The sequence below is a fragment of the Podarcis pityusensis genome (genome assembly GCF_964106645.2).
Source record: "Podarcis pityusensis genome assembly, chromosome: 16".
In the NCBI taxonomy this organism is placed as follows: Eukaryota; Metazoa; Chordata; class Lepidosauria; order Squamata; family Lacertidae; genus Podarcis; species Podarcis pityusensis.
The window spans coordinates 12248304-12273821 of NC_138041.1; the positions used below are offsets into that span (position 1 = coordinate 12248304).

At 46.1% G+C, this 25518-nt stretch overlaps 3 protein-coding genes across 11 annotated transcripts in view; 1 reads left to right on the forward strand and 2 right to left on the reverse strand.

Annotated features, from left to right (window-relative positions):
• DNAJC4 (DnaJ heat shock protein family (Hsp40) member C4) overlaps window positions 1-2593 on the reverse strand; it is a 41399-nt gene extending 38806 nt beyond the window's left edge. Inside the window, exon 1 of one of the 2 annotated variants that reach the window (XM_080985546.1) lies at window positions 2455-2593. In XM_080985546.1, the coding sequence (XP_080841672.1) occupies window positions 2455-2578 (124 nt within the window). In that variant the 5' untranslated portion in view covers window positions 2579-2593. The remainder of the gene's footprint in view (window positions 1-2454) is intronic. The other variant, XM_080985547.1, reaches the window with a different exon arrangement.
• Window positions 2594-9069: 6476 nt separating this feature from the next.
• Window positions 9070-14729, forward strand: NUDT22 (nudix hydrolase 22). 4 transcript variants are annotated; one of them, XM_080985684.1, is made up of 6 exons: window positions 9070-9259; window positions 11908-12405; window positions 12761-12871; window positions 12983-13080; window positions 13737-13758; window positions 14348-14729. In XM_080985684.1, the coding sequence occupies exons 2-6, from the start codon at window positions 11938-11940 to the stop codon at window positions 14450-14452; spliced, it is 804 nt and encodes a 267-aa protein (XP_080841810.1). In that variant the 5' UTR covers window positions 9070-9259; window positions 11908-11937; the 3' UTR covers window positions 14453-14729. The 4 variants fall into 4 exon arrangements, with proteins under 4 accessions (XP_080841810.1, XP_080841807.1, XP_080841808.1 ...); XM_080985681.1 differs by having other exon boundaries at window positions 9077-9259; window positions 13737-13830; XM_080985682.1 differs by lacking the exon at window positions 9070-9259 and adding an exon at window positions 9322-9672 and having other exon boundaries at window positions 13737-13830.
• A 1997-nt stretch (window positions 14730-16726) lies between these two features.
• Window positions 16727-24713, reverse strand: LOC308465658 (rho guanine nucleotide exchange factor 11-like). Of its 5 annotated transcripts, none has more exons than XM_080985723.1 (12): window positions 24562-24713; window positions 23671-23876; window positions 22804-22979; window positions 21631-21777; window positions 20802-20881; window positions 20359-20484; window positions 19677-19794; window positions 19021-19199; window positions 18847-18922; window positions 17737-17904; window positions 17544-17631; window positions 16727-16849 (listed from the first exon to the last, which is right to left on the reverse strand). In XM_080985723.1, the coding sequence occupies exons 2-12, from the start codon at window positions 23700-23702 to the stop codon at window positions 16774-16776; spliced, it is 1266 nt and encodes a 421-aa protein (XP_080841849.1). In that variant the 5' UTR covers window positions 23703-23876; window positions 24562-24713; the 3' UTR covers window positions 16727-16773. The 5 variants fall into 5 exon arrangements, with proteins under 5 accessions (XP_080841849.1, XP_080841852.1, XP_080841848.1 ...); XM_080985726.1 differs by having other exon boundaries at window positions 21631-21712; window positions 24529-24709; XM_080985722.1 differs by having other exon boundaries at window positions 24529-24701.
• Between the last annotated feature and the right edge of the window lie 805 nt (window positions 24714-25518).

Sequence of the window (25518 nt, forward strand, 5' to 3'; positions counted from 1 at the left end):
GGAGAGGTCTAATATTAGGCCCTCTTGTTTTTTTTGTTGCTGTCTCTGTACTAGTACATTTGAAACTAAGAGGAATGTCGACAGAAGAGGCTTTGGTGGCGGCATTATATAAGATAAATGACTCATTGGATCAGCTTCACAGGAAAATGGACATGATAAATGCGAAAGTGGACGTTTCAATTGTTGAGGTTGACTTGAATGCAGGGAGTATGGACAATACCAATACAGAAACCACCCAGAAATTGATACAAGAACCTATTTTGATATGGCAAGCTGTGGAGGAAGTCAAGGAAAAAGCTGTTGCTGTTGAAGGTACAGAAACACAACTGGAGAGAAAGAGAAAGACAGCCCCAGCCCTACAGAGGCAATTTGATGAACATAAGTTGACGCTCGCTATGACTGAACTTAAGGAAAAACAGACGAATTTGAGGATTAGAGTTCATCTTTGGTGGACATGCCCAAGGATTAAGACACTCTGGGAGATGATTCATAACGAAATGAAAAAGGTATTTAAATATACCCTTTTGAAGAAACCAGAGGCCTTTCTTCTGGGCATGGTCGGTCAATTGGTGTTAAAGAAGGATAGAATTTGTCACATGTATGCAACAATAGCAGCAAGAATACTCATTGTGAAGTACTGGAAGACACAAGATTTATCTATTCAGGAAGAATGGCAGATGCAGTTGATGGACTATATGGAATTGGTGGAAACGACTGGCAGAAATCCGAGACCAGGGAGAAGAGTCGGTGGAAGAAGACTGGAAAAAGTTTAAGACTATGTATAGAAATATTGCAAAAATAATGAATGTTAGAAAAATGTTGGAATGAAGTTATATGGCTTTAGTAGAAATGTTATAAGGAATTAAGTATAAATAGACTAATAGAGTATTAAAGGGAAAAATAAGATTAGAATATGTTAAGATAATTATAGGATAGAAAACAGAGGAAGATGGAAAGGAATTGCTGAAACAATTAATAGAAGTGGAATACAAAAAGGGAGGTGTGAGGAGGTCGTGGAAATAAGGGAATGAAAGTTAAGACATTGAAATTGTTTTGTGCTTTAAATGGTTTGCGTCTTGTTTTGTTAATCTTATGTTTTTTCTCTTTTTCTTCTTTGCTTTTTCTTTTTTGTTTTTTCTGTTTTATTGTGTGTAAATGGTTGGAAAATCAATAAATATTATTTTTTTAAAAAAACAAAGCTTACGTTCCTATGTCTGCTCAGAAGTAAGTCCTAGTGAATTTAATGGGACTTACTCCCAAGTAAGAGAGGTTAAGACTGCAGTCAAAGTTAGCTGCATTTATCCCCCACAGCACTGAAACTACTGAGCTAAGTTACTAAAAACATAAATCCAACTGATGTTCATCTAACTTAGCATGGATTGTGCCCACTATGTCACAGTAAAGGTAAAGGGACCCCTGACCATTAGTTGCTGCGCTCATCTCGCTTTATTGGCCGAGGGAGCCGGCGTAGCGCTTCCGGGTCATGTGGCCAGCATGACGAAGCTGCTTCTGGTGAACCAGAGCAGTGCACGGAAACGCCGTTTACCTTCCCGCTAGAGTGGTACCTATTTATCCACTTGCACTTTGACGTGCTTTCGAACTGCTAGGTTGGCAGGAGCAGGGACCGAGCAACGGGAGCTCACCCCGTTGTGGGGATTCGAACTACCGACCTTCTGATCGGCAAGTCCTAGGCTCTGTGGTTTAACCCACAGTACTTTTTTTATTATTACATTTTCTGTTTTACAATTTAAAATACTCATTTTACATCCTTAAGTTATCAATGACTTCCCTTCTTCTCTTTCCATGGTTCATTTTACATATCATGAATCCCTGCCTATTTCATAGAAACTATATCGTTCAGTATTCCATTACTGCATCCATCAAAACTTATTTACACTGTTGAATTTATCTTAATGCTGCCAGTGTTTTCAGCTGTACACAATTATTTCCCATATATTCGATAAACGTTACCATTATAGTTATGTATAACACAAATCTGTAATGTTGTAAATAAAAATATGCCCTTTTCCCTTATGGGGTATCCAATAAACGTTACCATTATAGTTATGTATAACACAAATCTGTAATATTGGTATTTATAGACTGGCTATTTGCACGAAAATCATTAACATCCCAAATATGATCACTCCATAATTAATCGGGTGGGGGTGCCCAAAATCAGAAGGGCGGAACCACACAAATGCTGGCAGATTTTTCCCGGGGTAGGAAACGGGAAGGGCACTAACGTCAAAAGCAACAGATAATGAAGAAGGCAGATACTGTTGCAAGGAGCGGGGTTTGAAGGACCAATAGTTTTGAACAGTGTGGAAACGGAAGGCGCGCTCCTATTAAACAAGCAGTTAAATCAATACCGGCCACCCAAGGCCGAGGGGGGAGGGAAGGATAACGCAAGGAGGAAAGGGGGAGGGGTAATAGTGGGGACACGGCGGTTACCATAGAAACTCACAGTCAGCCCTCGGGTCGCGACCGCCATTTTGATGCCGCCGCCGCCTCTTCCAACTCGCCGGCTGCATTTGGGCCCGCCCCTTTCGAAAACGGAGGAGGGGTGGAGCGACATCCGGGCACTTCCCAATCACCTTGGGCTAACCTAGTTAGGAGTCAAATTGACTTTTAATCTAAAACCGTTGGGTAACATTAAAAGCAAATCCCATTAAATGCAATGGGGCTTACACACAGGTGCAATCGCAGCCGCAATATAAACTGATAGCATTTGTATACTGTAGTTCCTTTTCCCGGAATATATAAATATGAAAATATGTAAATTTGCCCAATGGTTGCGTTAGCAGTTGTATACATTGCATGCACTGCCTTTTACAACAGGTGTGTCATGTGAGATGCAAAAATTGGGCAGATCTCCTTACTCTCACTGGGAAACTGGGTTTCAATTTGCAGTGGAGAGAGGAAAGCTTTACATGCATCACGTATGTGTGTCCATCACAGTTAATAGTTAATATGTTAAAATTGTTTTTCATGTTTCTGGGAGTTGCTCCTGAAAACAGTTGTGAGGCGCTTCCATGGGCATGATTATGTGTTTTTTAATCCACTAGAAGGAAGGGGAAAGGGATTCACTGAGACCAGATAGATAGGTTCCCCACCCACATCTTAGAAACTGGGCAAAGTCTCTGACATGATACGGCCCTTTGGTAACCAGTCTTCATGGCTGATTGCTTAAGGATCAGGGGCCAGTTCAAATGTTGGCCACCAGAGGTCTGTGGCATCAAGTGCCTCTCTCTCCTCCAAAAGAACTGCTGTCCACAACTTGTTTGCATTGAACATTGTTTTCCTGATAGTAGCCCACAAATGTCTGAGGTCAACACACAGCCTCTGATCCAGACAGGTCAACAGCTACTGACGCAGACTATGCTAATGCTGCTTTGCTTTAAAAAAAAAAAAAATGCAAATGAAATACAAGCTAAATCCAGGGGGTTTAAAGGGCAGGAAATGCCAGGGCCTCAGCCAAACCTGCCTGCCTTGACTTGAAAAGGAGATCCACAGCAAGCAGTGCTGTCTCTAAATGAAGGCTGGGGACAGATCACAAGCCCTCCGTCACAAAGGTTGTGGGAATGGTGCCAACAGCCAAGGGAAGAGGGTGCAGGAGGGGCTCTTGCCAACAAAACCCACTTTTGTCAAAATTGCTAGTGACTTCACCCTTTCACTGGGGAAGGGAAGGGGAGGGATAATGGTCCCTTTTCTCTTGCCTGGGGTTCCCCCTACAATGGCCCCAGTCAGGGCTGCTTAGTGGAAGTGTCAGAAAGGGGATGCTGTTGCCAAGGGAGCAGGGACTGTCATGAGGGGCAGGACCCCCACATGGTGTCAAGGTGAGGTTATAGCATAGAGAGAGACGGAATGGTGAGATGTTCAAGAGGCTGTACAACTTGGAGATTCAGTTTTATTTGAAGAAAAAAGGAAGACAATAGACTTAATGGTGTTTTTCTAATATTTGGTTTATTTGCAAATATATAAGCATAACGGAGACAAGCTGCATACACACCCCACAGAACATAAGAAGAGCCTAGCTGCATCCTGTTCTCACACTGGCAAAGCCAAATGCCCCAATGGAAGCCCACAAGCAGGACCTGAATACAACAGCACTCTCCAAACTTGCAACTCCCAAACAACAGGTATTCAGAGGCATATTGCCTCCAACAATGGAGGCAGAACATAACCACCATGGCTAGTAACCATGGATAACCTTCCCCTCCGTTGATCTGTCTATTCCTCTTTTAAAGCCATCTGTGTTAGTGGCCATCGTATGTGAGCAAACCTCATAACTGAAATATGTGCGGTGTGTTTTTCAACCCTTTAGGTAGAAAAATCCCCTGTAGAGTATTTGTTTCATGAAGCCAGATGTTCCCCAGCAGGCAATAAATTAAAAAGCAAGCAAGACTTTTACCATGACAGGCACCATCTTGAATCCAGCCAGGCTGTGTTTGGTTTCCATTTACTGTATGCTGACATAATTGGAGAAATACTTCAAGAAAGAAGCCCAGAAACATTTCTCTCATTTCCTTTTCGGACAGACACTCCTCTTATTTATCTACTTTGTGGCCTTCATTGTGTTCTGTTATCTATTTCACAGCCAGGCTTGAGGAAAATGAAAGTTACCAGTTGATTTTGGTGGGTCTACTCTAAGTTGGAGTTACTTGGACACAACCCTTAAAATTTCTCGATTTCTAGATGAACACAAACAACTGAAACAACTTTGGGACAGCAGACAGCAGATGCCAGCTTTGTGTAGCAAATAAATAAAGTATAAAAACTGCCTTTGGGATTAGATAAACTTCTGTAGTCTGCATTTTTTAGATTGTGTTGATTTTTCCATGCAGTATCTGGAAAAAGGACCAGCCACCCCAGAAGCAGAGGTTTGAGGCAAAATACCTTGAGGTCTTTAGTGCTGGTCGGCAAGGAAAAATTAGTCATATAAAAGGAGAATCCCTGGGTGCCAGGATCCAAGATTGTGGCAAGTACTCTTTGGTGAGAGAACACCAGCAGAGATTTAAAACCACAAAACATGCAGCAAAGTAAAACATAGAAATATAGGCTGTTAGACCTTTATAACAGTCCAAAGTAGTCCACTCTTCCCCCAACATAGAAAAAGACAAGGTTGGTAAGTTAAAAATTGTTTCTTTACAAACATGCCAAAGGTCAGGTTCATGTGCTTTTCCATACATCAGTCAGAAAATACAGGCAGTACAACTTGGCTTAGTTACAGTGGTGAAAGTTCCTAAATTATTGGTATAGGAACTCAACGACGACTTGTAAGAGCCATGCAGTCTGAGCTGCAGCAGCCAACTCAAAACCCCCTCACATGCCAAATTTCTCAGGCAGACTGGAAGGAGAACAAAGACTTGATTACCTGTTCCCACTCAAGGTGAGCTAAGCCTGGTATTAATTAGACCTAAGCATGATGGTTATATGAGGCTGATTATCCCACATCTACCTTGCTTTGTATTCACGTTGATGAATGAATCAATAAAATTTCATTTGCTTTAGCTGTTAATCAGGCAGGGAGTGTCTCAGGCTTACAGGATGTTTTAGAAAGATAATAAAAGAGACTCCATGGCACACACAATACAATGGAACAACAACCCAGTTTCAAATGTAAATGAATTTAACTGAAAATTTGCTGTCATTTAACTAGTGGTGGCTGGTGCCCATTGGAATTGATAGAGGGGAAGGTAGGGAGTCCTCACAGTAAGTGGATCCAGAACCACTAATAGGCTGAGCCAACTAATTCCAGTTTTGTTCTGCAAGGGACAACACAGAGATGCAGGTGCAGGAAGCTGGCAGGCAGGGTCAGCCTCTGGACCAGTTGCAAATAAGACAGGCAGGTAGGGTTGGGGGGGATGCCTGAGGGCTTCTTCTTTCTTTCTTGGCGATCACTCGTAGCTGAGTAAGATTGTCTTCCTTAAACACGGCTTTAACAGTGAGTCCGTAAGTGACTGTGGAGGCCAATTCTGGATCCACACATCCTTCCACAGTGGGGAGATTGGTTTCCAGGCAGGAGTTGATCACAGTGTGGATTTGCCAAGCATGCCTTTCTCTTAGCACGTTTCTACCTTGCGTCCGGAGTTCGAGTGTCTTCAAAGCCTTCAAAACCTTTGGTAAAGGCTGTTCTCCAACTGGAGCGCTCGCAGGCCAGTGTTTCCCAGTTGTCAGTGTTTATACTACATTTTTTTAGATTTGCCTTGAGACAGTCTTTAAACCTCTTTTGTTGACCACCAGCATTACGCTTTCCATTTTTAAGTTCGGAATAGAGTAGTTGCTTTGGAAGATGATCATCAGGCATCCGCACAACATGACCAGTCCAACGAAGTTGATGTTGAAGAATCATTGCTTCAACACTGGTGATCTTTGCTTCTTCCAGTACAGATATTAGTTCACCGACTGAAGTTGGTAGGCAGAGCTCCATTTATCTTAACAGAGCAGTCTCCACTGCATTTAAAGGTAAAGGTAAAGGGACCCCTGACCATTAGGTCCAGTTGTGACCAACTCTGGGGTTGCGGCGCTCATCTCACTTTATTGACTGAGGGAGCCGGCGTACAGCTTCCGGGTCATGTGGCCAGCATGACTAAGCCGCTTCTGGTGAACCAGAGCAGCGCATAGAAACGCCGTTTACATTCCCAGTGGAGCATTTAGTAGTGCCCAAAATCTGCGCTCTGGACAAAACATGGTTCAAAAGTTGGCACCCTCCTCCGGCTTTTGGCTTCTCACAGAGTCCCATTCTGCTTCCATCAAGCTGGGATGAGCAAGGAAGTGGGATATAGGGAGTTCAGAGCAATAGGGTTGTTATGTTTATTTTATTTTCTTCTGGCAGGATTCATTGCTGTGGGACGCATTGTTGTGTCAGTTGCCTTGAAAAGATTAGTCTGCATAAAATGCTGCATCCGTTTAAAGGCAATTCCAGGGCACAATCTAGTTGGCCTTAAGGTTGCCAACTGAGCAGGGAGGGAAATGCCCAGCCTGTTGCTAGTCAGTTTTGCGCTACAGAATAATCAGTTGAATCTTTTCCCACAGCACTGAGAAGTTTGCCCGAGATTATTTCCCAAATAACTGTCTGCAGACTGAAATGGCAGAAGAGCAGGGGCAGAATGAAAAATTGGCCGCTCCAGTTTTGGCCTATAAATATACCAGCGTCCTTTATGGATACAGCAAGGAACTGAATGTATACCTTTCCTTTCCTTTCCCTCCCCCAGTTATTATCAGCCCCACCCCCTGTGAAGTGTTCCCACTGAGATTAAAATTAATTAGTGCCAATTACAAATCAGATTACACATATCCTCTTGGGGGTCAAAGCTCTTACTGAATGAAGCTATTGCCAGAGGGGGCGTGCGGATATTTAGCACAAACGAAATGGGGGCTGGAAAGTAATGTTAATTTCCACACATGCCAAACCATCAAAATGCCTTTCTGTGAGACTGTGAATGGTAAGGAGCTAGGGGGAGATAGGCTTTTCAGCATTCTCTGCTATAACCATTGGACACACATCAGGAATCATGGCTTGTCATGGGCTGTCTGTTGCTGTGTTCGGTCACACTTAGGAATGAGAGAGGAATTTCATTCAGTTCTCATTTAAAGGCAAATAATCTATCTAATTTGCATTTTCTGAAACAGCATGTGAAGCAAAACACAACCACCCTTCAAAATTTGAACTTATCTGAATTCTGAGATACAGTTCTCCAAACCATGTTTACAAAAAGTAAGATATACTGTATTAGGGGAAATGGCTGCATTAGTTAAAATAACATACAAAAAGGCATTAAGAGGGAATCAACTGCAAAAATGTGCCCATCAGTAAAAAAATAAAAGCATACAAAAATGTGTTTATTAGGAGAAACTATCAATAGAATGGTGATGAAGTTTCATGAGGATTTATTTTTTTAAATCACAAATTGTTGTAGAAATGTGAACTTCATTTAAGATGGGAAAATGAAAAACTGAGAAACTCAAAGTTGGCAGATCGTTCTATCATTTTCAGAGTGACAAAATACATTAGGAACTAGCATTTATAAGGACAGCTATTGTTCCAGAGCATATAGCAATAAAAGAAAGCAGGGAAGGGTGTACTTTAGTGGCACAGAGCAACAAGCCCCCATAAAAGGATAAAACTCTCATATACACACTTTAGTTGCAAGGTGGCATTGGGCCAGTTCCTCTGGTGTTTTTGCCTCAAAGGATTTCTTCCTTTATCTATTTTGATGGTTTCATCTATCTTCCTTGTTACTGCTGTCAGGATCCTAATCAGATTCATCAGTCTCTTTTTCTTCTCTCCGTCTCAATCCCAAATGAAACTCTTCATTCGGCAATTTTCTTCTCCCGTATTAAATTGTGACATAACCAGCAGCTCCCCAGCTCATGGAGGCTGTCAATCAGCTCGCTTGCGTTTATTACACACTGGTGTCAGAATGGGATTAGCGCAAACCAATTTGTGCTCTGCGGAGGCAGGGGAACGGGAGAGGACTAGGGAAGGCGCTTGATCTGAAAGCAGGGGAAGGGGACAGCCACAAGCCCCTAGCTGGTTAAATGTAGGAGTTTTTAATCGATTAAATCTACATGTGTTCGCATTCTAATTATAAAATTATTCCAGGTAGGAAAAAGCCTACTTTGCTTTTACATGTCACGGTAGGCCCTAGTGAACATTTGAACATGAGCTGTATCAGGCCGGTGGCTCATTCAGTCTAGCATCCTGTTCTTGCAGTAGCTAACCAGATACCCACTATAGGAAAATCAGTAAATGGATTATGTTTAGTGGTCACAAAATGCAGGGCAGGGGTGAGAGGATGAGAATGGAATGGCATACCTTCCAAACAAGCATGGCTGGCTTAGACTGGCATCCTGAACCGGAACACTGCGCTAATAAGTAGAATCATAGAATTGTGGAGTTAGAAGGGACCCCAGGGTCATCTAGTCCAACCCCCTAAAATGAAGATATTTTGCCCAACGTGGGGCTCAAACCCACCACACTAAGATTAAGTGTCTCATGCTCTAGCGACTGAGTTCTTACTAATATTATTACTCCTCTCGTAGTAGTAATAATAATAAGTTAAAGGCATAAGGATTGAATTCACTGATTTTTCCGGCAGCCTAATCCTGGAAAAGAAGCGTGTCGGCAGCAGACAAGGGGGCAGGCTGATAAAGCAACCGGTTTGGGAGCTGCCCGGAGCCGAGGAGAGACACAGCAGCAGGCAGCGCCGGCTTTGCAAAAGCAGACTTCCTTCCGGGAGGCGGCGGCAGAGAGGTAAGGAGCCTGGCTCGCTAGCTAGGCCCCCGATTTCGGTCCTTTCCAGACACACACACCCCTTTCCGATCTCGCTGTAGCGCAGCGGAGAATGAAATCGAGACGCCTGCCCGGGCGGGCGCACAGCACCGCGCGTGGGCACCTTGCAAACGGGGCGCGCGCGTAGTTCGCAGGCTCCCCTGCCGGTGGCGCGGGGCACCGAGGGTTAATCCGGATCGAACCGACGTGGCGTCGCCGTCACTTGCATAATAGGCGACTTTAATTAGGCAGCCCGGAATGTGCCCGGTTAGCAAATGCGCAGATTAAACGCTGATTGTCTTGGCTAGGCGCGCGCGCACGCAAGCACACGGTTAACAAATAACACCAATAAAGCATACGAAGCGAGCTCCATTGTGACGTCCGGAGCATAACAGGCATTTGTTTTAATTGGTGTGCTAATTCAGCCCTCTTGGCTTCACGTCGCTTTCAACAGCTGGGGGGAAAGTGGCAAGCGAACCCATCTGTTCCCCCCTGGGTAGTAACAGTTCCTGTCTTGCTTCCTCCCAGCCTACCAGAAAGAAAGGGATGTTTTTTATTTGTTGGGAAAACGAGCAATAAAATCATACAGATCGAGAAAAGATTGCAGTATAGGCATGATTATAGTCAAATGGAGCTTCCGAGTATACAGATAGTCTACCCTTGATTACTTTATACCAGGCAAGGCTGTGAGATTCTCAGAAATGTCTAGCCAGCTGGTGGTGGTAGATCTGGGATAGGGAACCTGTGGTCTTTCAGATCTTGTGAGACTGGCCAGGTCAGGGAGCTGAAGTCCAGCCAAATCTAGAGAGCCACAGGTTCACCTTCACTCTGCTAGATGGACCTCTAGTGTTCTGATGTCATGTAGCAGCCATTGGTACACAAGCAGACAGAGCTGTGGAACAGACGGCCTCAGAAGGTGGTGGACTAATTCATCGGAGGTTTTAAAACAGAGGTTGAATGGCCATCCATCAGGGATTCTTGATTCCTGCATTGCAAGGGATTGGACTAAATTACACTTTGCATCCTTTCAAACTCTACAGCTCTATGATTCTATGACTTCTAATCTGTATTGGCTGAGCTGCTGTGATATTCTGAACTATCTATGACCATTCCAGCTGCTCAAGGAGAGTTCGTAGTCCAGTTACTGTGAGGAAGGATGCTTGTCAGTTTGCCTGGGATTAAACCTTCATATGGACTTGATGGAAGAGAATGCTGCTTGGGAGGAAGTCTGTTTCAAAGTACCCTGAAAGTCCAGATTATTCTATAAGAATGGTAACCTGCACCTGGGAAGGGAGGTTTTGTTCTGGCCCGCAGAGGAAACAAAACAGCTTATATTATTGTAACTCAGGGGCCGTAGGTCGGTGGTAGAACATTTGATCTGCATGCAGAAACTGCTAGCTTCTCCAGGTAAGGCGTGGGATCTTCCCTGTCTGAAACCGTGGACAACCACTGCCAGTCAGTGTAGACAATACTGAACTAGATGAACCAATGGCATGGTATGAGGCAGCTGCCTGTGTTTCCCAGCAAGCTGAGCTTCAACACCTCATAGTGCTGTCTCTTTTACTGTAAATACTTAGTTGTACATTCTCTCTTACTCCTTGTAAATTTAAAATTAAACTAAAGTGTATCGGACACCTTCTGGAAGTGTGAAGCCAAGATACAATCACCTAAAATCCCACACCTTCCTTCTTAACTCTCACCCTTCCTACAATAACTAAATCAACCGTGTACACACTGTATCTTTAAAGCACATTATTTTCCTGAAAGACCTCTGGGCCCTGTAATTTTCCCTTCACGGAGTAACAATTCCCAGCAAGCCTTAACAGGCCACAATTCCCAGGATTCTTTTGGGGAAGTCATGTGCTTTAAATCTATGGTGTAGGCACAGCCTGACTCAGTCAAAGATAAGGTTCCTCCGTTTCGACTCTTTTATTGAGTTCTAACTCTTTCAGACTTGGCTTATTGTTAATTCAGTGTCTGTGCCAATTAACACTTGCTAGTGTATTTTTAATGAGCATGCTAATTCCCTTTTGGATAAGGATGACATTGATTTAGATTTAGATTTGTGGTCCTTGTTAACCCTTAGGGTACCAAGTTTCCGAGTGCGTTCAAATCTCAAAAGTCAAAAGAACCCCAAAGCAGAGTCAGGGTTGCATGTGAGAACTGCAGGCTTCTGTGCAAAGTGCACACTTCATGTCACGCCCTCCTGGGCGATAGGGAGCCAAGAGGTCCTTGCTCTAACCCATAGTCACTACTTCCTATCGGTGCTATTTTTTAATGACTTGGGCACTATTTCTTCTGCGGGGGTGGGAGAAAGCTGCACAGATCTGAATATTAAAACAAAGGAGTCAGGATTTTTATTGGCTCTGCTCCTGTGCCTTTAACAGCAGCCTGACATACCAGGAAATGATTTAACAGTTTAAGTGTGTTGAGCTGCTTTAGAGAGGCGGGGGAGCTGGGCCTATACAAAAAGTTGGCAACCTTGCTCTTGGGACTTTTTAAATTTTTTATTTCTGTGCATCAGGCAGCTGCAAAAGGCACAGGAGCAGAGCCAGAAAACTACAATAGCAATCCTACTGTGGCAAAGACACCGGGGATATGGGTGGATAACTTTTATTCTTATCTTCCAGGTGCCCTTAGATGGACAGAGCAGGCAGAAGATGGATCCTGATATCTCTCTCCTCTTCCAGTGCCCATCTCCCAAGGGCATCACAGAGGCTCAGGTCCGAGCTGAGCTCTCCCCACTGTATGACCGGCGCCCACTCCCTGGCGACAGGGCCCGGATCGAGACAGCTTGGGTGGCACGTCGCCAGCAGAGCCCGTGGCTCTTTGACGGAGCCAAATTCCGTCTCCACTCAATCCAGCTGGAGGGGGACATCTTGACCTTCTGCCTCGGTCTCACCTGCTACAAGGACTTTGTGGGCACCAACTTGGCGGACGCAGCCGGGCAGCTCCAGGAGCGTGGGCGCGAGGACTTGGGGAACAGCCAGGCCTACCTCGCCGAGCCCCTGGGGGTGGGCGCCATGCTGCACACAGCAGATGACAAGTTTGTCTTTTTGCGGCGGAGTCAGTGCGTAGGGGAGGCGCCTGGGAAGATCGACATTCCTGGAGGCCACCCTGAACCGCAGGTTGATGGAGTGCCTGGTTTTATGTCTTGGGGGTGTTGCTGTTAACAAATGGGTCAAATTTCAGTGCTGTAAGAAGTGATAGGACAGGCATCAGCTTTGCAGCTTATCCCAAGGGTTCCCCTGAGTCCATCTCCTTAATTAAGGTGGACCACAGCTTGGAAGTTCTCCTGCCACTTTAGCTTGGAGGCAGAGCATCTGCTTTGCATGCAGAAGGTCCCAGGTTCTATCCCCAGCATCTCCAGGTAGGGCAGAGAGCCTCCTTGCCTGAAACCCTGGAGAGCCATTTGGGCTATAGAGAATGGAGCTGTGTTCCTTGAATGGGCCTGCGTTCTTCTTACTGTGCCTCGCTTTGCAGGTTGTCATGGAAGATGCCGCCTTGGAGGGGCCTGTCCGTCACCAGGACCTCCCAGGAGAATCCGTGGTCAAGGAGTTGTTCTGCTCTGTGCTGCGAGAGATCCAGGATGAGGTGAGGAGAGGGCAGGGAAGGCGGAGCGGCCAATGGCTAGGCTTCCCTCCCCTCGTCTCTGAACCAGCTTTTGAGAGTGACTCTGAACCAACTTCCCCCTTTCCTTCCCAGGTGAACCTTCCACTGCCCACCCTCAGCAGCCCAATGTTGCTTGGAATAGCCCGGAACGAGACCAGCGCAGGCCGCTGCAGTGCTGAATTCTACATCAGGTAATGTGCTGAATCCTGATCTGAATAGTAGGCCTCCCTCTTCACTATCATCCCAGTACCAAGCTGTGGTTAGTTATGAAGAGTGCATTGATTTTTTCCCCTGCTTAAGAATGTTTTTGTTTTATGCATTATATCAAAATGATTCCATGAGCTGATGGGGCAACACTGTAGGAAACAACCCTAAAGAAAGATCTTTGCCAAGCTCTGAAAGGAGAATAAGGTAGTTGTGCCAGGCAAACCACCCTGGAGTTAGCTTCCCACAACTGGGGTGCCACCACTAAGAAGGCCCTCTCTCTGGTATACATCTGCCTCATCTTTGATGGTGGTGGCATCCACAGAAGGCCCTCTGTAGAAGATCACAATGCATGGGTACATACGTATGTATGGAAACAGCTTGCCCTTCAATATTAGAAACTCTTCTATTGAGCCCCACCCAAGAGATGCTCATCTGTTCTTTGTCCTGCAGCTCAGCTGCCCCATCAGGGTACAGCCTCAGCTTCTCCCTCCTTTACCCCACAGTGTGGGCCCTGCCATGGACACCTCTTTCTCCAGGCCCAAAGTCTCCCCAGTTTAGTCTTCAGCTCCTAGTCCCTACGCCCACCCTCAGCTTCACTGGTTGCTTTCTTCTCAACTTTGCTATTCATTAATTAATTCAGGTGCAGTCTCAGCTCTGAGCAGGTGAGGCACCATTATGCTATCGGGGGCCCTGAGGCCCAAGAGTCAACCAGCATCATCTTTGTTGACAGAGAGGTAAGTGCTGGAGCTGGAGGCAAAAGTGTGTAGCTCAAGGGTGGGCAGCCTTAGACCTGGGTGTCAAATACGGCCCTCCAGGCCTCTCTGTCTGGCCCTTAGGCTTCTTCCCAAGCCACACCCCCTCACCGGCCCTGCCTTACACACCCTCCTTGAGTATTTTTTGCCTGGCTGCCCTTGAACTCTGATTATGCACATAATTCTTGGGACCCAATTCCTAGTTTATATTGGTAAGACGGACAGTCAGCCATCTAAGCATACAGGAACTTCCTAGTTTCCCCATTGGCAAGTGCTAAGGCCCCTTTAAAGAAACATCTGCCTCTTCTGGACTCAATTTAAAGTTAATTAGAATACATTAATGAAGTTCATCGTGTCATCGTCCCCCTTTTTGCATGCCAAGGCACTGTGACCCTGTCACCCCCAATATAGTAAAATAACTAGACAGGACAAAGAGTATAAGTGTCAACCCCATTTTCTGCATCTCTTTTAACATATGGCTGCCTTTTTCTCTGTGCAGGATGTCCTGACAATGGAGCAGAGTGGGGACTTTTGGAAGGAACTGTGCCCATCAGCCAAAGGGGCCATAGAGCTCTACAGAGGGGTCATGGGCACATGCCAATGACGAGCCTATTGGGAAGAGGTACTTCGAGGAAGTGAACTACTCTCTCAGGGACTATTCAGAATTACTTTACAGATCACCCGGTTACCCCAAAATCACCAGCAGTCCTTTGGCAAAGCAGGAATATTATGCCATGGATACGGATAGTGGGATTATTCTCACCTCCCAAACCTCCCTTGAAACTGCACTGGCTGAGACCCACCTTAGCGCCTTGTGAGCCCTGTCGCTGTGCCTGTTTGTGCAACCTGTTTCTCAATAAAGAAGTAGTAGTATTTTTTAATTATTAGTTTTCTCACCCATGGTGTGATTGCAGGTTTCCTAGCATGCACTGGGCCTTTCTCTGCACCAGCAATATCCTCTTCTCATCTCGGTTACTAAGAGGTTCCTCTTTCCCCTATATCAGATTTCCCAATATATCTAGGTCTGGTGCACACTGTTTGTACAAATAATTTGCCAAGAGAAGTGAATTCTGCAAGCAATGTTTCAGGGTGGAGTGCTCAGTCTTCCAGCCATGCCCTTTCCCAGGATACTCCATTCCACTGTTGGGCACAGCAAATGCCTCTAAGTACCAGTTGCTGGAAACCATTGGAAAGGAGAATTGTTGTTGTGCTTGGTTCCAGCTTGCCGTCTTCCCAGAGGCAACTGGCTGGCCACTGTGAGAATAGTATGCTAGACTAGATGGGCCACTGGCCCGATCCAGCGGAGCTTCATCTGGTGCGTCTTTAAGAGGAGAAAAAACAGTTAAAATTAGGAGTCACTGTAAAATGTCCATCAACCTAAAAAAGAAAGAAAGAAAGAAACCAGAACTGCAGTAAAATTCACCACGCAATCTCTTGGGAGGTTTTTAAACAGAGGTTGGATGGGGAATCTTCAGCTGTGATTCCTGCACTGTGATTCTATTTTCATAGTAATTTCTGTTGTTGTTGTTTTTTTGCACATGCAAATCGCAAATGTGCAAAGAACTGCAGTAAAAAGGGCCCAAGATGAGAAGGGCTCCCAATCCGCTCAATGAACAAAGCTTGCTTCCTCCCAGGAATAAAAGGGGCAGTGAGGCTGGACCCTCTGTCTGTATGCTACACTTGCACATGGTCACCCTACAGCTATGGAGTGTCTCCAGAGTTGTGCAAGAGCCTCAGAAGACTGAGGAAGTGGGGGAGGGTGGGCAGGGTGGCGTGAGAGCAGTTGCATTTCAGGGATTTAGCTGATCTTCCCCCAGAGCGTTGCTTATCTGGATTACTAGCAGCTTGGAGGCAATTAACAAATGGGGATCCAGGTCCCCCGACAATCCCACTAGTCTTTCACCCACCGCCTGAAGCAGATTAGTGTCTGAGCTGTGACCCGAGGTGCTCAGGTGCTGCATTTACTTGGCTATTTCTGCTTTATACAGGGGACATCCCTCCCCAGCCCCCATTACACAACGGACATGGCTTCAATCCATGGTGGGTTGCCAACTGTTGAGGGGGAAGTGGCCCAGCCTGCTCCTGCGCATTTAACAGCTTCCTCATCTGTCTAAAGCAGTGTTGGCCAAACTTGGGTCTCCAGCTGTTTTGGGACTACAATTCCCATCATCCCTGACCACTGGTCCTGTTAGCTAGGGGTGATGGGAGTTGTAGTCCAAAAGCAGCTGGAGACCCAAGTTTGGCCAACACTGGTCTAAAGGAATTGAGAGGGAATCCCCCTTCCAATGACATGAAAGGTTAGCTTGAACACCTTGCTAACGCCAGCAGATCAAGCTGCGGTTGAAAGCATAGGTGCACGGGCAAATAATAAAAGCTGGCAACCTGTAATCCATGTAAAACTCCAATCTATCAGACTCCAAAAGGGTGTGAGATTAGGGACAACTTCACACACATTGTGTTTTTCTTAACTCTGATGCTTTTTTAAAAGATTATTTATGAAGCATAGTTAATGTGCCCTAAGTTTACAGAGGCAAATAGTTCTCTGCCTCAAAGAGTAACAATTGGTAAAAGGAGGCAACTCCACACAGCCAGAACTTCTTATGCAGTAATTTGAGGCATGGGGGGATGCTGCTTAGGTGCAAAAAAAGAACAAGTTCCTTTATTTTCTTGTTACTATCTGCAGAATTCTGTTTTGATAACCTCAGTTGGCCCAGAAAAGCTAGTATGAGAAAACGGCTCTTGACAACCCATTGGCCTTAACTAGTAGCAGGAACTGTGTTTGAGGAGCAGGGTAATTGGTGAAGGTACAACAGAAAGATCCCCCCACTCCTGCCGCTGCCACCATTTTATAAAGTCTGTGGAATAATCCAAAAGGGTCTTCTAATAAAACTCTGTGGTTTTAATTTATTACATGTGAAGTTAATATTATCTCAGACTCCCTGAGGGCAAGGTGGCATTTCCCTTGGCGCGCCTTACTGCCTCTTCCAGAAGTTCCATCCACCTGCCAGGAAAAGAGGGGAGGGGAGAGAAAGACTCACTAAAACCCCCCGAAAAGAATGGAATAGTTGTGATTTGTCATTAGAAAGGCAGACATTAAAGAGAGGCTCCATATTAATCTCAGCAGCATCTTTGTCTGAGGGAGGGGGTACCAATATCTCTATATTTTATACATTTATATTTACATTTATATTTATGTCTGTGTCTGTCTGCCTGGATATTTTTGGGACCCACCTAATTTGTGTGACTGTAAATTGTTTTGAACCGCTATTAATATTGTGCTCTGTTGTAACACACACCCTAGGACCTTAGGGTGAAGGGCAGGTAATAAAATATAACATTAACAATTACACACACACACACACACACACACTTTTTTTAAAAATACAACAACCGCAGGTGTGTGTGCACATGTACAGAAATAGCTAGACACCTGCCCAGAATGGAAAAAGGCAGCAGCAAACAGGGCAGGGCAAGGCAGAGAGAGGAGCAATTGAGGGCTGGTTAGTAAAAACAACTCTAAAACACATCCTGGATACATTCCATCAAGCTCTGCCTACAACTGGACAGCAAACAGTGGAATAGCAACAAATACCCATGATTGAAAAAGCAGGAAAGTGGGAAAGGTAAATGTGCCACACCCACAAAGAAATGTCTGCTCCAGAATTGTGAGGGAAACAACAGGTAAGCAATCTTACATATTCTTTTCTGAAGGTGTTGAGGCCACGAGCCGATACAGATGGGGTACCAGTTCTGTTGTGCAAATGACAAAGAAAGCTCGCGGATCTGGACAGAGAGGAGAGACAAGATGGAGAAAGAGGCAACACGCCAGGGCTGGTCTGCCTAGCTTACAACCTTTAAATGAGGAAACATGGTTTAATCCCATTTTACCTGTGGCCACGGAGCGAATCAGCACCACATTCAGCTTGAGGATGGGGCTGATTGTTTGCCAAGTGCCTGAGGAGCCCCACACCCTCTTCCTGTGGCACTTGAGAACGAGTCTCTCATCCTTCCTCTGCAGGAGAAGCAGGAGATTTTCCAGCAGCAACACATGCAAGTCTAAGAGAGAGGCAGAGATTTTTGGAGTGGTTAACCTGCTCTGCGTATCCAGATAAGAACATCAGGAGAGTTTGGCTGCAGAATCAGTCCAAAGGCCCAACTAGTGAGAAGAACAAAGGAAGCTGCCTATACCAGTTCAGGCCAGTGGGATCCATCTAGCTCAGTAATGTCCACACTGACTGGCAGCAATGGCACTCCAGGATCTCAGGCAGGAAGTCTTTTCCCCAGCTTGACCTGGAGTTGCTGTTGGGGACTGAACCTGGGACTTTCTCCATGCAAATCAGGTGCTCTGTCACCAAGCTAGGATGGCCCTTCTTCTGAAGGTAGCCTGTCTGGGAGAGTCTTTTAATCTGTGGCCTGTTGCTTTAGAATTTCAAACACCATTGGAAGTTTTGATGTTCCAACACCTGATGCTTTAGTTGTTTTTCGGGGTCTTGTTCTAAAATTGCTTTTTTCTGTCAAACCTTCTGCAAGCTGCTTGGTTCATTTAGCTCAGAAACCCAGCCAGATGGGTGGGATATAAATAATAAAACTATTATTATTGTTGTGTTGTTTAGTCGTTTAGTCGTGTCCGACTCTTCGTGACCCCATGGACCAGAGCACGCCAGGCACTTCTGTCTTCCAAGTAATTGGGGATTGAACCCAGGACTTTCTCCATGCAAATCAGGTGCTCTGTCACCAAGCTAGGATGGCCCTTCTTCTGAATAATAGTAATTATTACTATTACTATTATTATTTGTCTGACTGGCAGCAATGACTCTCTTGAGGGTTTGGGGCTCAAGAGTCTTTCTACCACCAAGCCACAGGGCTGCCCCACTTGGATTACTATTAAAAGTGGGATATAAACAAAGTCAGTGAGAGAGGAACTGCACACAAATCTTCACTATGAGAGGCCTGTGCCACATGTGTGTGTTCATTGGGGTGAGGTTGACAGCCACGTACCCACAGTCTTGTCTTTGCGCAGGCGCCAGCGCAAGGGGCCCTCGTGGATCAGGCAATGACTCCGGAGGTCAATATTCTGGATAGACGGGACAGAAAAAGGCAGCGCTTTGAAGAGTGGGGAAGTAATATAAAAGCAGGAACTCAGGCAGAGGGTGATGATGGGGAGGGCCATACCTTGAACTCCGCTGCCAGTGTGTTGGTGGTCCACTGCAGCGAGGTGGTGTCCAAACACATCTGATAGGTCTCCAGGCGATGATGGTTTTCGGCCTTCTTCACAATCTCTTTCACACACCGAAGGATTTCCCGGCATTGGTCCCGAGCCTGGCACAGCTTCTGGTGCTCTGAAGACCTCCCTAAGCAAAGAAGGTGCAAAAAGAGAGAGAGAGAGAGAGATATGGGCTGTCACACAGCTGTTAAAGTTTGTTTCTATTTACCAAAAACTTGGAGGCTGCTTTGGAAACACAGGGGTTGTCCCTAAGTGGTTCCCAACACAAAACAGACACAACACTGCATTTAAAGGAAAAATGACCTTGGACAGATGAGCAGCACTGCAGTAGGAATACATCCCAAGCAATCCTTGTTTTCTCCTAAGAAAGTTGGCCTCTGAACAACCCTTGCAACCCTGCAGCCCCACCATCTGCTAATACTAGCAGTGGAGAGGTGTGTATACTGTACCACCATCACTGATGTGTGTATTCACTTTCCACAATAAGCTACGCTCCATGTAGCCCACAACATCCAAAGGTCACAAAGCATAACATTCAAATTATAGGAGATACGACTCTCCTCCTTCTCCCAGCACACACATAAATATGTAGAGACAGAGATACCATCAGTGTGTTTGATAATATTATCCAGCAGCAAAGGGTAGTTTGTCAGCTGCTGCATTTCAGAGAGGATGAGATCTTTCAGTTGATGGCGGCGGCACTGGTAGTTGCTCTCTGCTTCCTGGGAAGGGGAGACAGACAGACAGACAGACAATATGCTTCTGTGACCATATGGAGACTGGAGACATGTCCTGTCTGTGGGCTTCACTTTGGGGCATCCGGTTGTCAATTGTGAGAACAGGATGCCGATGGCCTGATCCATCTGCAGGGCTCTTCTTAGGTTCTTATTCTTGTGGTGGGGGTGTAGGTTTGCAAAAGACCTGTCCAGGGGACAGTATGTGTATGGCAAAGGGGAGAACAACATAAGATGAGTCTGTTGAATCAGGTCAGTGTCCCATCTAGTCCACCATCCTGTTCTCACAGTGGCCAACCAGATTTCTGTGGGAAGCCCACAAGTAGGATTCAAGCACAAGAGCACTCTACCCACTTGTGGATTCAAGCATTATTCAGAAGCACTACCGAATTCAGGGTAGGGTAGCAGGGAGAGGAGGACAGGCCTCTGGCCCTCCAGAATGGAGAAAGAGCCTTTCAAGGACTTCCTCTTGCACTCCACACTGAAAGTGCAGACCCAGCATCTGAGACAGTCCCTCCCTCCCACCTCCTTAGCATATGAGCACACAGATACCTGAATGATGAGCCGGAATCGAGTGTCCTTCTGCAGCTTGGTCTCAATCAGCTCCAGGGCCTTGGACTGGTTCACGCAGAAGTCAGAGACTGCCTGTTGGATCTCTTTACGTGCAGGCCCACCAAACTGGGGGAAAGGAATAATAATAATAATAATAATAATAATAATAATAATAATAATTTATTTATACCCCGCCCATCTGGCTGGGTTTCCCCAGCCACTCTGGGAAGCTCCCAACAGAATATTAAAAATACAATAAAATATAAAACATTAAAAACTTTCCTAGATGGAAGGGGGCAAAGGGAGCAGGGGAGAGGAAACACTTCCTGGTTAGAATCAGGCAGGTCAGGAAATCAAGGGGCTAAATTCAGCTGGAGCCCCAAACACTGCCTACACACGCAGTCGCATCACCACCACCAGCCCAGCCACTCAGAGATTGTTACCTGGGAAAGCATGAAGTGCCCAATTTCATGGATGATGGGCCCTTGTTCTTGAAGTGTTTTCATTGATTCTGACAGAGAACCTGGAGAAACGACAGGAGGAGGGAATGAGAAAAGGGGCCTGGGGAAATAGCCACAGCAGAGATGGGAGGAGGAGAAGGACAGACACGGTCTCTATCTCTTTTTTTAGAATCATGCCCCCGGTGATGGGCCTCAAAGCTGGCCATTACAGATTGGCACACCCTCCAAGTGTCCCTATTTTCCAGGGACGGTCCTGGGTTTACAGAAGCCGTTCCAGTTTCTGATTTGATCCCAGAATGTCCCGCTTCTCTTTAGGACATTCCTCTTTTCGTTGGTGAAATATTGGAGGGTATGGAGTTATATGACCCCTAAGCCAAGGAGATAAGTAGAAGACATCTGAAGGCAACCCTGTATAGGAAAGTTTTTATTATGCTTTTATATACGTTGGAAGCTGCCAAGCATGGCTGGGGCAACCCAGTCAGATGGGCAGGGTATTATTATTATTATTATTATTATTATTATTATTATTGAATAGGATGTCCCTATTTTTATCTGAGAAATGTTGGAGTTCCTGGGGAGCGCTGCTGTTGCGCTCAGGTCTAGATGAGGCCCCCTTTGGCCTTATCTAGCTGCCTCCTGCAGGGCTCTTCTGATCTTCTGCTCCTATGGTCCTCCTGAGCGAGGGCCTTTGATGGAGGCGACCCTCTCCCTCTACGCCTGACCCGCCCGTGAGCAAGCAACGATCTGTGCGAGACACAGAATGGGGGCCTAGTCCAAAGGGGGTCTGACTGAATAAGAGAGGCAGCCTTACTGTGAATCTTCAGCAGCTCTGGGAGGTTGGGGAAGAGGAGGGCCAGCTCCTCCTGCGAAAGAAGTTTCTCCCTAAACATGCGCTGATAGAAGAAGACAGTCAGGACACGCAAAAGCCGCAGGTGAGAGGCTTCTGTCACAAACAGCTCTGTGCAAAGAGGGGGGAAGAATGTCAGCTAGAGGTCAAATCGCAGCAGGATCCAGGAATGAGGCAGCTAAAGCAGGTTCATTGAAAAAAGCCTTGGGTTGTGCCTTTCAAGAGGAGACTGATCATGCTCTCTTCCTGTACTGGGAGCAAGCCCATGGAGTTGCTATTGGTGAAGCATTAAGAAGCTGCTTTCTTCAGTCAGACCCTGGTCCACCTGGCCCAATGCCTACTTGTCTCTGACTGGCAGGTGGCTCTCCAAGGTTTCTGGGGTCATTCCTTCCCATTCCTACCTGGAAATGCCATCGGATATTGAACCTGGGGCCTTCTATATGCAGAGCATGTGTTCCACCAAGGGGCTGTGGCCCTTTCACTAAAGATAAAACAAGATTCCAGTTCTCATAGTCCCGGATAAAGGGCGCTGATTTAAATGAGAATGCAGGAAGCTGAGTGAAATACCATTGGACTCTCTGGCTCAGTGTTGTCTGTAGTACTTGGCAGAAAGTGCTCCTCTAGAGGGGTTCAGGAAGGGGACATTCCCAGCTCTACCTGAAGATGCCATCGGGTATCAAGCATGGGAGCTTCTGAAGGAAAAACATGGTCTCCACCGCTGAGCTATAAGTCCCGCTCCAGCATGGGCACCAATATGCAGCTGATAGCTCTGGTTACCAGTGCAACACACACAAACACCATTCATCTATGGATTTCCCTTCCTCCTCAGAGACATTACAGCACACTTCAGGGCCAATAAGCCTTCTTCCCACCCTGCTCCCCTGGCCCTGTGTCAGAACTTTACAGGTGTCCATCTTTACTGACCCATGTGGGTCTTGCCTGGAGGGAATTTCACTAATGGCCATTTTTAAGAACTCAAAAGTTCCAAGCTACATGTACAGCCAAGGACCCACTTCCCAGGAGAGATCTCACTAGGTACTTCTTCCACTTTTGCTTAAAGTAAGTTGAGATCCTTCCAGAGCCCCATGACTTTCTGAGGGTAACCCAGTCATATGAGCCACAGAATGACCTCCTCACCATTGATGGCTTCCTGGTGGTCAACCTCCCGCTGTGGCAGGGAAGATGCAACATGGCGGCCGACGGTGTCTTTCCACTTCTGTGAGCTCAGGTCTGACACATAGAAGAGGTCGTCCCCCAGCAAGGAGGGGAGGGAGGGGTCTGAGGTGGACCACAAGTTTGGGGTCTCGATGTTCCTGTGGGGGATTGAGGAAATGGGAGAGGCAGGGTGTCAAAAGAGGGTCTGCTAAAGGTCCTCTGGCCTCATACATTGATTTTGGACCTTTCTTGGGGCTCAATGTTTTACATAACATTAAGGAAGGAGACACGGATTTCCGTTATCACGTTCTTGGTGGACAGACATTTTGCATATTATGTATACTTTACCATTTGATTTTATTGTATTTTGTATTTTTAGTTGTTTTGAGACACTTTAGTAACAAGTGATTAATAAATTTAATAAATAACAATGATACTTCAGTGGGACCCAAGGGAGCATTTTTATATGAAAGGCTTCCAAGCTGCATTTAAGCTCCTCCGGGGCTTCTTCCAAGACTTTGGCTAGCAGTGAACATTGTGGATGTGGAAAGAGGGAATAAATGACAGGAAGTATGTTGAATGCAAACGAGGAGTATCTCTTCCTAATCCTCCACCACCACTTCCACCCTCCTACTGACAGGAGGGCCTTTGTGTTCCTTGTGTTCCTGACTACTCCATATAAATGGCCTCCCTCAACCCCGTGCCCTCCAGATGTTGTTGAACTACAACTCCCATCAGCCCCCAGCCAGCGTGGGAGTTACAAGGGTCTAATCACCAATGAGCATCTTCAAAAACTGGCCATAGGGGACCACCCGGCTTCAAGATCTCTCCCCTACCCCCCAACTTTACCTTCTGTGAAAAGAGGACAAACAGCCCCCCATTGTGCAACGGGAAACGACAAATTGCCTGCACTTTCAACTGTACTGAGGAACACAGATGTCTACGCTGTCAGCGGATCCAAAGGCAGATGTTTGCACTTTCAAATGAGCCAAGGAATACCAGTGTCTGTACTTTCAGCTGATCCAAGGCTCAAAGCAGACTCCTCACCAGGCCTCCTGGGAAACAAATATGAAGGATCCCACTGTCGGTTGTGAAGTCAGAGCCTGGTCTATCCCTTAATTTACCACCCATCCTGCCCTCTCAGTTGGGCCAGGCAGCTGGATCTAGGCTACCCTTATAGTTAGTTCCCCTAAACACCCCCAGCCTCACATGCCTCTGGGACATCAAAGGAAATAAGGCAAGCCTTTTAATTTTAGTGTGTGGGCTTCATTGTATTATGGAACCAACTTCTCTTTCAACTCAGGTACACACCCACATTCACAACATCTAGGCATCTTTTATAAGACACACCTGTGCTCCCAGGGACCTTTCTTGGTGCTTAATTTTATGATTACACGAAAATCCTAACTTTCCTCCAAATAACTCAAGGAGTTGTATGTGGCGGTCCCCCCCCCAAAAATAAATTATCTGCACAATAGCCCTGTCAGGTAGGCTAGGCTGAGACTTGGCCCAAGCTCACCCAGTGAGCATCACGGCCGAGTGTGGATTTGAACCCTGGTCCGGAACAAACCGCTACACTCCAGTATATTATAATTTTAACTACTCTTCCTCGTTTGCTATCTCCAGGGAGAGAGATGTGGGAATCCCTTTCTCCTCCCTGACAGACCCTCTGAACAAGGGGCTGAGGCGGGTGCTCCTTGTGTTCACCTGGCGCATTCATATAGAATAATGCATGTCTACCTGTACTAGTAATTGAGATGACATTGCATAAATAGGTGGGTATATTAGAAGACGTAAGGTAATGTTCAATAGGAAGGGGGAGGTGGAATGTTAGTGGTGAAGGATGATTGGCTGAGCTGGCATTTGAAAAGTGGTTTGAATGCTGGGAGGGAGTCGGTTGAGAGTCAGTTAGAGCCTGGAGATCAGAGAGGGAAGAGCTGGGGGTGGATGTGAAGCAGGGCTGGTTAGATGAGTGGCATAAGAATAGAATAATGGCCTGGTTAGAGCTGTAATAAAGTGACAGATAAGATACTGGGACATTTGAAACCATACACTTGTGTACTCAGAGGCATCTTGAAGTCCTCATTCAGCGTTTTTTCATTTGATGTTCTTTCATAAATCAGTTTTATTCCGCCACTTGCCTTCTCCTAGTCTATAAGGGCTACTGATGGTTCCTAGTCACAATGGCTGTGCTTTGTCTCCACAGTCAGAGGGAGTAATTCTTCGTAATACCAGTTGCTGGAGACTGGGGCAGTGGCAGAGGGGTGGAGAGTACTCTTGTGCTCGGATCCTGTATTGAGGGTTTCCCTCAGGCATCTGGCTGGCCACTGTGAGAACATGCTGCTGGACTAGATGGGCCACTGGCTTGACCCAGCAGAGGTCTTACGTTCTGTTCTGATCCAAGTGATCTGTGGTGGCATCCGGGGGGGGGGGTGTTTGGTAGGATACCCAGGAAAGACCCAGCTCATAGCAGTACAGTTTGAAGTGAAAAGGTAGCACAGGGAAGAGTGAGCAGTGCTAGAAGACCTCAGAGCAAGGGGGTTGGCACAACCCGCATCCCTTCCACCCGTCTGTCCCCCTGCAGCTTCACAGGAAAGGAAGTAAATTTACACAGTATGAAGGACAATTGCAAGCAATTAACAACACTGGCAGGACTTATTTAGGAAGACTTGTAATGTTGATTATATATACCTTTAT

Excerpts from the sequence above, each read along its gene's own strand:
- NUDT22 (XM_080985681.1), top strand. The coding sequence starts at position 11,938 with ATGGATCCTGATATCTCTCTCCTCTTCCAGTGCCCATCTCCCAAGGGC. Across the intron at positions 12,872-12,982 it reads TGCGAGAGATCCAGGATGAG|GTGAACCTTCCACTGCCCAC; the intron begins GTGAGGAGAGGG and ends TTTCCTTCCCAG. Across the intron at positions 13,831-14,347 it reads TCATCTTTGTTGACAGAGAG|GATGTCCTGACAATGGAGCA; the intron begins GTAAGTGCTGGA and ends TTCTCTGTGCAG.
- LOC308465658 (XM_080985723.1), bottom strand. The coding sequence starts at position 23,702 with ATGGGGGGCTGTTTGTCCTCTTTTCACAGAAG. Across the intron at positions 22,980-23,670 it reads TTGTCCTCTTTTCACAGAAG|GAACATCGAGACCCCAAACT; the intron begins GTAAAGTTGGGG and ends AATCCCCCACAG. Across the intron at positions 19,795-20,358 it reads GATTCCGGCTCATCATTCAG|GAAGCAGAGAGCAACTACCA; the intron begins GTATCTGTGTGC and ends TCCCCTTCCCAG.